Source organism: Melanaphis sacchari, unplaced genomic scaffold (assembly GCF_002803265.2).
Source record: "Melanaphis sacchari strain LSU unplaced genomic scaffold, SCAv2.0 Contig0_pilon_pilon, whole genome shotgun sequence".
NCBI lineage: Eukaryota > Metazoa > Arthropoda > Insecta > Hemiptera > Aphididae > Melanaphis > Melanaphis sacchari.
In genome coordinates this window covers 6,535,877-6,548,438 of record NW_020270366.1, presented here as the reverse complement: position 1 = coordinate 6,548,438, position 12,562 = coordinate 6,535,877, and the positions used below count along the sequence as shown (strand labels likewise).

Sequence of the window (12,562 nt, the reverse complement as noted above, 5' to 3'; positions counted from 1 at the left end):
AAACATTTTCGCCATCAGCCTTCGACACTGTCACCAACACTTTTGAACCAACTAACAATGTTATTTAGATCTACAAAGTACCATAATTGAGTTCATTAAAAGTCAAATATACAAAATTAACAAAAATATTTTATGACACTCGTCTATAAAGTCAACATACTATATTCAATCTGAACTGTTTATCTAAATCAATTTTGTTCTAAATCCTCAAGTTCGTTAATTGACTTTATTGGAAAAATTTCATCAAGAATAATTCTGAAATGTGTGGTAGGTTTGAAGAAATTAATGTACCTCCACTCTCCAAAATCATGTTTGATGCATTTACTGTGTGACTTAATGCAGTTAAATCATATTTAATTTTAGTTAATGAAGTTATAACATTTTGAAAGTCTGAAACAATAAGCATACAATTTAAGAACACAATTTTATAATTTTTATTTCTATTCAATTATCAGAATTATAATACAAATGTGTCAATACAAGGCGTAGATAAACAGCAAATACGTAACTGAACGAAGTACATACCGTTAAAAGATTTTACCTCGGCTATTAAGTTTTTCAATAATACTTGATCGTATATTTTAAATTTATATTGATTAAAATTTAAAAAATATAAATTGTATCAATTATAATATATATTATAATGTACTGTATTAAAATTAAAAATCCATATTGCCATAAGAAAACATTGTTATTGTCTGGCTGCAAGTTTGACGTTGGACTAATAATAATTATTAGTTAAATTTTAATACAAATATAAATTTTTATGAAATTAATATTAAAATAAATTACCTACATAAATTAGATACAAAAAGATAGTAAAAATACTATCTTAGTTCTTAATAGTTTTCATCAATTTTTAAGTTTATGGTTACGATTAATGGATATGAACTAGTATGTATATATTATAAATTATAATTAGCACCTGTACATAATTAATCTAGAGGTTGTAATGATGTGTGTCTAAGTAATCATATATAATTAAAATTAAATATTTAAATACAGTGTAATAAAATAATTTAAAATAATTATGATAACCTATAGTTATAAGCTGTTAATATTAAAATAAGATAAAATTATAAGGACGATAGATAACACACATACACACGCACACATATACAGGATATTAATTATAAAAATGCCTGTCACCACCGGTCACAGTACAGTGTCCTTACCATCTTTTTGTATAGACGATTATAAGCGAAATTAAAAGACTACGCAGATTGGATATACAAGAAGACGTAAGTGTTGAAGTTGTTAATAGTTAAAATCAAATATATATGAAATAATTTATGTATTGAAAAAATTGTAATAAAGTTAATAAGTTTACTTAAATTAAGTTTTGTAATTATTTAATGCACACTGGTTATCTTACAACGTACTCAAAACATCAATAGAGAAGTCGCTGTTAGAAGAAGAAAGGTAATATACTGATTTGTGATTAATTTAAAGACTTTAATCGAACCCCGATATATATATAAATATTATAACGTTCTTTTAAATTATTACAAGCTATTGTGTGAAAAATTTTATGATTTTTAACTTTTTTATTAACTATAAAAATAAGTCATTGCTTATCTAATAACTATCTCGATAAATAATCATGGATTGCTTAACAAGCTTATAATATGTTAATAGATTATTAACCTTTTGTAATGGGGTAAAATACTTTTGATTTCCCCTATGATTCTGATGAAAATAATTTTAGATCAACAATTTTCTGTTAAAATAATAATTTATAATTTTGTTATAAAATATTTATAAATGTTCTTTACTATACTGCTTTTTTGACGATATACACACACACACACACACATATATATGTATAATATTTTATTATTTTATTAGTGATAAAAGTGGCAATGAAACATTTATATTTTTATTAAATTTGGACAATAAGGTATCATTGTCTTGGCTGAAATGTAACTTTCTTCATTTAACTGTTTGAACATAAAATAGTATTATTTAAATACTATATGCTTCCAATTTTTAAAATATAAGTTTTTTTAAAATAGCTAAAATGTAAAAAGATGCTTCTCTCTCGAGTAAATGGCACTTATTAATTGGTATTTGGTTGATTAATGTAGCTATCAAGTATAATAATGTTATTAGAATTTAGAAGTTTGTAAATGATTATAAATTAAATTTTTATTTTTAAATAAAATAATAGTTATAAATCTAATTTATTATTCATTAATGAATAAATTATATTTTATGATCAAATTAAAAATATACTAAGAATATAAAATGGTTTTTACTTTATACATTTTTTACTTTAGTTAAATAACTCATACAAAAATATTCAATAAATATAGTAGGTAATTACAATTTATTAATAATGAAAAACTTAAGTGGTAATTTTAATAAAGGATGAAAAATGTTCCTTTATTATGTATTACAATTTATAATATAATATAAATTTATATAGTTAATCAAATTAAGTATTATTATGTGTAGAAAATAACATAGCAAAAGTTATTGACATCTTATTTATAATAATTATTAAATACTAGTACGAGAAAAACTAAAAATAAATATACATATTACAGATAAGTGTTATAATTACATAATATATGTGTTATTACTTATTATTAAGTAAATTATCTATACAGGTTAGGTACAGCTATTGAATATATATATATATATATATATTTATAATACAGCTGTTGAATATTTAAGTCTCTTCTCTCGCAGAATGTACTTCTGAAGTTAGATAATACCTATGTAATTTATATAGCTAAAACTTTTAAAAGTGAAGTATAATTTATTGTAAGGTAACAAAAGAGTGAATATATTTTTGTGAAACTTTTACAATGAAGTTATAATAAAAAGATCTAATCAACATTTATTCTATAAACAAGACCTTTAGTTTTTATTTAACACCATAAACAATTACTACTATTTTTAACACGAGGGATGATTTATTATAAATTAATAATTATTGCAATTAGTTTATTGGTTATTAGCTTATTATTTTAGAAAGATAAGTTTTAATCAAATGTTAACTTTATGTACCTAGGTATACGCACTTAAAATACATTGGTATCTATTACTTTATCGCCTATCGGTTTACATTTATGATGACACTCTAGGAAAATTTTCAAAAAAAATTTGTTAAAATATTAATTTTCGAATTCAATTTACTCAATTTTGAACTATAATGGTTCTATGGAACTCTTTAATGGAAGTTAAAAATAAATATTTTGTAAGTTTCTTGTTGCTTTTAATTCTGTAGTTTAAGTCCAACTTCTTGCATTTCGAATAATTTACTAGTTTTTTATGTTATAATTAGTTTAGTTATTGATACTAGTAAATATACCTAAACATATTTATAATTTTATTGTATTACTATGAAAAGAGTCATATAACTGTACCTCTGTAAAATATTTATGGCTTTCGTCTAGATTTTTTGATTTTTTTTTTTTTTTAAGAATACCTATTTGATTAATTATGACACTTGATCCTTCATGAATAAATGCGAATGCTTCTTACTTGTTTTTATAAAAGAAGTTGTTAACTTTTATTTTTAGCTTAAGTTTATTATGATATGCTAAACCGTAATTTCATATTTTTTTTACATATTATAATGTCAAATGGTTTAATGGACCATAGGGTAGCGGATTTATTTTCCTTGTTTTCCTTTTGCATACCTAACATTTTTATGATTGTCAACTGTCAAGTAGTTTTATGGTGTATCCATTATAAATTATATATAGTACATTTTTGAATATTTTTCGTTTAACTTTAATTTATTGTATTTGTATTTGTTTTTATTTTTAAATAAAATGCTTGTTTATTGTTTATATTTTTAGATTTATATATAATATGTTTTCATGAATACATTTTTAAATTATCTATTTTTACTATACGTATTTTTTGTTTATTCTAAATTCATTGTCTTAATTTTATTATTTGCTTAAGTTACTCTTATATCAAAACTCAACTCGAGTTTTATTTATTTCATTTGAGAAAGAATATGTAACATAATAATTAAATTACATAGTTTATCTATTATCCTATACTTCCGCATAAATATATATAAATCGATTATATCGTAGTAACCTAAGTATAGTTCAAATATTTTGCAAATTATGAAATAAAATTAGGTTTTTTCACGATCTATTTTTACCATTTATCGTTTCATTAAATTACTATGATTACAGTTATTAAGATACTAGTTAGTTTTAAATTAGTTAATTTTATTTGATGTATTGATATATTGTTAATATAATATATTTTCAGAACATATATATATATATATACGTATAATAGGCGGTACCTAATAGTATTTATTTTGTTACGTGATTTTAATTTTAACGTCATTTAAAATGAATGCATCTTGATTAAACACTGATTAAGTTGTCTTTCTTTCTTTTTCAACACCAAACAAGCTCACGAAGGTTGACAGGATATTAATTTTTTTCGTCAGGTGTCATGGCGTGGTAGAAAATGAAAAAAAATTACAATAATAATAATAATAATAATAATAATAAATAAACACATTAATAAGCGTTCAAAAAACGAGATACGGTTACGAAATGGCGACAAAGACTATATACGAAACAGGACTTGAAACCAGTGGTGTTTTGAATTTTTTTTTTTTCATGTTTGTTTATCTCGAATTTTTGCATATTTTTTTTTCACCCGCCGGCCACCACGCACAGTGTCAATTTGTCTTTTTGCCGCGCGTCCACGAAATCATAAACACGCACACACGCACACACACACACACACACACACACACACACACACACACACACACACACACACACACACACACACACAAACACATACAAGCACTCACACCCACACGCACACACACACGCGCGCGCGCGCGCTCGTTGTCCACCGGCATCCGTCGTGGCTTCTAAGTCGTAGGCCACGCCCACGCAACGTTTGCGCACCGCGTTTGTCGCCTGTAATTGGTTTAGCCGCCGGTGGGGCGACACGTACGGCCCGTGGCGGTCTCTTCTGCGGTAGTGCGCGCTAGGGGAGGAGGAGGAGAGGACATCGCCTCCGGACCGCCACGGTCGCGGGCCTGTTAGTCGCGTGCCGCCGCGGGGACCTCGCAGACTGTACGCCGTCCCGTGGCCGACCGCACGCCGCCGACGCCAACGACCACGACGACGATCGCGTCACTTTATCGCGCGAGTTCTCGAGGCGTGCACGTTGTTGTGACCGTCTGCAGCTTGCAACGTTATCGTTTAACAACATTTTTCCTTTTTTAATTCCTTGGCCCGCGGACTGCGATGCGACGATGAATGGTAATAAGCCACGTGGACGCCGCGCACTTCCAATGTGGTGCAAAGTGTTCGTCACGGTCGGATTGCTCTGCGAGTTGGCACTGTCGGCCTCGCCACCAGGTCAGTGTCCGCGATGTTCTCGTCAAATAATCATAAGATAATATTATAATCACGACCCCGCACGTTTACCTATAAATACTCGTACCTATACCACTTTCGCGGTACGAGCTTTAAAACCGTTGTTATTGTGTATCCATTTCCCGTTGTCGAGTCATTGTGTCAGTACACGTGAATAGTAAAATTGCTCGTTCAAACGGTAACGGGAATACTTCGGTAACTCGAATTTCAGGGTATTAAAAAATAAATAAAAAATAATAAATAAATAATTAAAAATAAATCTATGATTGAACTGATAAGTAAACAGTAAGAGTAAAGCAATCGCACGATTCTGTATAGTATTTACGATTCCGAGGTAAAACAAATACAAAAAATAAATAAATAAATAAATAAATACCCCTAGGTAACTATATACTTACGTATTATGCAATATAGCTATGATGTACCTATCATTGAATATCAAATTATTTAATATTAATACACATCCTATCTGTATAATATTACACTAATTCATTGTCTATCATTGTAATATAAATCTTTACGTCGCTTTTTTTTTTTATTATATTATTTGAGTTTTAAAAAAAACATTTAATAATGTTTGATTATTGATTTAAATAACTTTTTCCTTTAATCTATCAGAAATAACGTTAATTTGTATGACACAAATGCTATTGTATAGTAACTGTGATGACTATTATTATTTATCAGGGAATACAATACAACATAAAAGCGTGATAATATCAATCAATAATTAATTAATAAATTAAATTGAATAATTTACAATCGATTACAATATGTATTAAAATTTTAAAGTAATTACAATTTTTTTATTTTTCATAAAATTTCTTCAGTGTTATAGCTATTTTGAATTATTATTATGATTTCAATAAGTAAATGCCAGTTGTATTATGAAAAAAAAGTATTACGTTTCACTAAAATAAAAATTAATTAACTGAAAAGTATGATTTAATCCTAGTAAAATTAGGAGTTATCAAAATTATATATTATATATATTATATTATTGTAAGTAAAATTTAGTCAATATATTGTAAAATAATTGAATAATGCAAAAATGTAATAATCGATTTAATATTAGGCGAAAACAATAAAAATATGTGATGTGTAAAACAGTTTAGTAATATGTTTTGAACTAATTTAACTAATTAAAAATATGTGTTGTATTCATTCTTTTCTCATTTATTATTCATATTATTAAATATTCAGCTTATATTCATTTATTCATCAAGTAATTTCCATTTACGCATATTTCTTTCTGAAATCTACATACTAAAAAGGGTTGTAATTATTTTGTTATAGGTATCTTTTAAAATTAAACATCATACATTTTTTCCATATTTATTTTTGTAGACTTAAGTTTATCTTTAATATTTTCATATGATAATAAAATTCGTTCGCAATATATGCAAGTTTTATTTTTTATTCTGTGTTAAAATTTGATTTTATGCAATAATAGATAATCAAGTTACAAATACTAAATTATCACATGAGAGTAATATGACTTAAATCCTTAGGTAAGATATGATTACCTATGATAATTATAAAAGTCATACTGGTTAAAGGTAAACCTCAAAGATAAAAATTTGGTAAAAGTTTTAAAATATTATTGCATGTTTTAAAATAATATATATACTATCATGTAGATAATTTTATTTTATTTTTAAGTTGTTTAATTAGATTTAATAATTCTATGTTAATTTTATTGATGCAGCTATAAAGTTCTATAAAATGTATACATCATTAAAAATATCAAAGATATTTCTTTTAGATTTTGAGAAAAACGATAAATTTATCGATGTGTGTTTTTTTGTCTGTTATCACTTTTTGGAGCAGTAAAAAATCTTCAATTTTTAACCTTAGAGATTGTTCTCTTTAAAAATTTGATTTAGTAAAAATTTTAGAGAGATCAAAAATAAAAATTTTCTTATAAGTTGGTACTTAATATTTAGGAAAAATAAAACAAAACGGAAATATTTATGTTAAATCAATTTTTGATCAAGTTGATTTTTATTTTTTGTTTTTATTAAAACGTAAATAACTCTAAGATAATTTTTAATTTTTTTTTTTATTGACTGTTATTATTTTTATTATATTTCAACTATTTTTTTAGCTATTTACGAAATATAATTTGTGATATAGGCCGTCTTTGCTCAGAATTGTTCAGAAATTCAAATTTAACACACCCTTATAGTCACCCATTTGAAATTAAGTGTACAAAAGAGTAATAGTCTTTATTTTTTGAATTTAAAATTAGATTTATTTAAATAACTATTACTAAGTGAATCAATCGACGGAGGATTTATACATATAATATTTTAAATTTAACTTTAATTTAATAAAAATATTTTTTTTTTTTTTTTTTTTTATTGTTGATTATGATTGTCATCAATTGGAAAAATTCAAAGGATATTTCAGAATAATATTTAAGTTAGATTATATATATATATATTTTATGACAATACGTAGTACTTATTTTTATTTTTATTTAATATATACATGTGTGTAATATGTGTACAAAATATGCGAACGTCTCAGGATTACTTTAATACGAGCGTAATGTAATACATGAAATAAATATAGTTCCTAGTATCCCTACTATATCTTCTGCAAGGAAACTGGTAGGACTTTAAAAAAGGAATTAAGTCTGATTAGGTATGTCGAAACATCCCTTTAAGGATTTACGATAAAAAACACATGTTAAACATTGTTTTAGGTCTTTTGGTCGAGTTAGTATGGTTTTATTTTACGAATAAAAATATTTATGTACATTATATACTATATAATATATAGTATTATGATGATGATGGTATTCACGAGCGTTAGTCAGTTGAATAGTTTATATATATATATATAGCATGAATATTCATTCGCCACCCGGTGTATAAATAACGTGACCACTTTTGTGGTGGGTACTAGCTTTCCGGAAGGAGTTCTGTCTAGAGGGGTAATTTTTTTATTTTTTTTTATTTTGGATTTAATTTTGTTTACCTTATCATCAAACTTTTTACTGATTTTTAAATAATTCACGCGTGTTAACTGTGTTTAGCAGAGGAAAGATTTTTGACTTTGTATTCCTTAAAATTTAGGACCATCAGTATTTTTATATGTACTATTTAATATAGCTACATATTTATTTATATTATTAAAATTTGATTTATTATTTATTAAAGTATTTTAAATTGTATTAACGATAAATTGTAATGCAAATATTATTTTAGGACATAAATGTACCTAAATTGCCTAATCGAACCGCCGTGTATATAATTATATTAATTATCTGTCATAACTCATACAAGCAAATTTTTAAACTATTTTGAAATGGAAAAGGTAAAAAATTTAATAAATAAAATAAAAAGTCACACACCATTGAAATGTAACTTTTCCCTACCTGCCTGGACACTTTATGATAATACGATTATTACATGGATGGCCAAGGTCCGATCAATATACTCTCTTGTGGTCCAATTATTTATTTGTCAAATAATATAATTTTGCTTTTGTGATAATGCTGTTTAATGAAGTATGAAATAATGACGGATTATTTGGTATATACACACGAGATAATCGGCTTTAAGTGCAATATGCTAACGGCGTGTAATATAATGCCTTTCCCAGCCAACCCGTTTCCTGAAGGATTAACTATGAAATTTACTAAAATACGCCTGTTTTATCATGCACGATATGCGGTTACGCGGCATATTAGAGAGTTAACAAGTTATGCGATGATTATAATTTGCTTGAAATTATAAAAATAATAAATATAGTGAATGATTTGTTAAAAAACATTGCTAAAACGGAGTTTTTAAATTTGAAAATTGATGAACATAACCATAATAAGTAATTATCATATTAACATAATCAATATTGAATACAGTAACTCAACATTATGTAATCTAGTTATGTAGCTAGATAGCAAATCCATAGCGTATACGTCTATTCATGATATTCAGTGATATAATTAATAAACGGCAAATGTAAATTATGAGGTTTATCGTAGATATGAATTGTATATTTATATACTAGTTAAATAATTTAAAATTTAAAATAAATGATGCGTCTTTTTATAGAGATTTTGTTATTTAGCCGATTAACAGTTTAAAATATACTTCGATCCTGCTTTGTGTCTTAGTGCAATGAATTAAGGTGCAAAGGCAAAAATATTGGTAAATATATGCAAATAAAAGAAAAATCAGAATAAACATATTATTTTAAAAAGTTTTTTAATTTATATTTATTTTAGTTTTTTTTTTTTTAAATAATGGTCTAGAATTAAATATATATTATACATACAGTGACTACCATTTTTCAAAACTGAATCATTACATTTTCACTGCAATAAAATTGATATGTTGTTTATTGTACAATGATACACTTCGAATATTTTTAAAATATAACCTAAAGGTGTGATAAATGATATTTCTACGTAATATTCATAAAAAATAAAATATTTATTCGATACTATTAGTAAAGTAATATTATATATTTTATTATTATATTATGCTATTTTTTATTGTTGTATATAATTCCAATAAAATAAATTATTTAGTTTTTATTGAAAAATAAAATTGATAATACCAATAAGTTTAAGTAAAATAAATAAATAGCTCTTTTTTTATGTTTATTTGGTGCCATATTATTATACGAATGTATAATTTGTGTATTTATTTATTTATTTTTTTGATGCAATATTCTTGTTATAAGTATTAAATCTGGTTTTTAAATTATAAATAGATGTATATAAGTTAAGTGTAATAGATTTATTTTTAAAATTGTATACTTTTTAAACCTATGGAGTACACAAGTCATAAAGTCTCAAATGAAAAAATAGTTTTTATTATTAAGGGGCCTTGTGGTTGCTATAAAACATATACCAAAAAGACACTGACAAGACATTTTTAAAATTATGAGGGCGCATATTTTTTGATTTCTTTTTTAATATAGTTTTTCAATTATTATAATATATTGATCAATATTATAATTTTGTAATTTTGTATAAATAGTATCAAGACAGGGTAATTGTAATATCTTAATTGATTTAAAAACATACATATTTGTTGATAGATGTTTTATTTAGTATGCGAGTATTATAAAAATACATAAAAATATTAGTCAATAATTGAATGTCAGCTTAAACCTAGCGCGTTCAATAGGTTTTTCTAATCCTCTAGATTAGATTAATATTTCAATTTTCGATCTAACTAATTTTAGTGAAAATTATCGGTTCGTCAGGAATTTTATTGTTAACGAGTTAAACAGTAGTGGCTAGTAACAATATGAACTTAGCCACCCTTCCCTAGGGGTTGAATAGGCGTTAGTAGATATTCTGCTTTTGGACTGACGAAATTTACATTTCAAAGGCACATTCGTTCATCGTACGAACCAATACTATTAATCAAAAATTGTAATATTTGTGGGTAGAGGGGGATCAAAAAGCTCTTTCAAACCTAGTCCCTAGAGGTCTTTTTTGTTTTGGTGATTTAAATTTTTTTACACTGAACTTTGTTTTACTGGTTGGTACTTATATGATAATTTTTACCCATATACATTTATATTTTGTGCACAACATTGAAATACACTGATAATTAATGAAGTTGTAAACAGAAAATTTTTATATTTGTTTTTAAAATTATTTGAAAAAATAATTTTAACTCTCAATTTATATATGTAAATTTAATACATATTTTAAAATAAATCTAAATATTTATCTTTCGATTATAAAATGTAATCAAATAACTTCTATTGGGTCACTTACTACAGATTATATTTTTATGAAGTTTTCTTGTCTTTTAATATTTTGAAATAATATTGTTGTACGTTTGTATATTGTATAATATATGACTTTTTTTTACCTTTCATTAAATCATTATTTTACGTTTAAGTTATTCTTAATAATTTTAAGATAATACTGTAATAACTTAAATAGTAGAAATATTTGTATTTTGGCTTAATTTTTTTATGAATCAAACCCTTGACTAGCCTCTTATATGTTTTTCATCTATAAAATTAACCATATAATAACATGTATTAGTGCTATTAAATATGTTTATTATTTATAAAATTCATAAAACATTTTTATGGTTTAATTTTTTTTTTTATGACAATATATAATTAATCGTATTGATAATTAAAAGTTGTGAGTTTTAAATTTATTTCTCCGTGAAAAAAAAAGTATTAAGTAATCATTAATTTGTCATCAATTAAGACGTAGCACCATGTTCATTAAATATCAGAAATATCTATTCTTTAGGTATGTGACGTTTACATATTTATGGTAGAAACCTACGTAACAGGTGGTTGGAAATTTCCAATCCAAAATAATTATTACTGTTGAGTTGTGCTACTCGTTGTTTTACTTTAAAGCATTTGAACGAAATGTATTTTTAAACTCGTACAATATTCAGTTGCCATTTGTTGAGATCGTGTCATAAAGTAAATATTAAAAACAAAAATACACACTAATATTTTGTTCTGGAAGAAGGGTACATTTTCGATGTATTTACTTTACAAAGAGAATGCAAGTGCCGAGAGATTAAGCGGATATGGAAAGCATAAAGTGTTTGAAAAAATATGAAACAAAGTATATACATGTTTAAACTTCTTATTTTCCCCAAGTTTCGGCGTAGTAAGTAAACACGTGTTTTCAAATTTGAATTTTCATAATGTAATATTTTTTCAAACGTTGTTTTTTCCCTTTATTTTACATATCACTACAAATGCTAAATATTGTTTTACGGCCAGACAACATAACAAAAAATATAAGGTTTTATGTTTTTTATTTTTGTTTTTTTGGAGAATGTGAAGAGTGGTCGGATGATATAAAATGAAGACATAAAATAAACAATAGATATAGTAAAAATTCCTCGAGTTCGAAGAAAAGTTATAAAAATAATATAAATAGTTATATTCTATGGCATACATGGACTTATAATTTTTCTTTTGTGGTATCAAAAAAATTTATATTAAGTAAATTATCAAGAAATTAACTTAAAATTAAAGTGCTTTCAGATTTAAATTATAAAATCACAAAAAAATAAATAAATATTGTTTTATTTAATTAAATTTTGAATATCATAAAAATTATTTCTAAAGATAAATAACATAATAATGAAATATTGTAGCAGTGTACCATAGTGTTAGTATTATGGTGAATTAACATTTTTGTAGAATTATGTTCCATAATTAGT

General features: G+C 24.9%; 1 protein-coding gene across 2 annotated transcripts in view; it reads left to right on the top strand.

Moving 5' to 3' along the window:
• Positions 1-5,028: 5,028 nt before the first annotated feature.
• The window catches only part of LOC112598052 (neurotrimin-like), an 87,217-nt gene continuing 79,683 nt past the window's right edge, over positions 5,029-12,562 (top strand). For both annotated transcript variants that reach the window (XM_025344389.1, XM_025344381.1), the window contains exon 1: positions 5,029-5,363. In XM_025344389.1, coding sequence (XP_025200174.1) covers positions 5,258-5,363 — 106 coding nt within the window. In that variant the 5' untranslated portion in view covers positions 5,029-5,257. The remainder of the gene's footprint in view (positions 5,364-12,562) is intronic.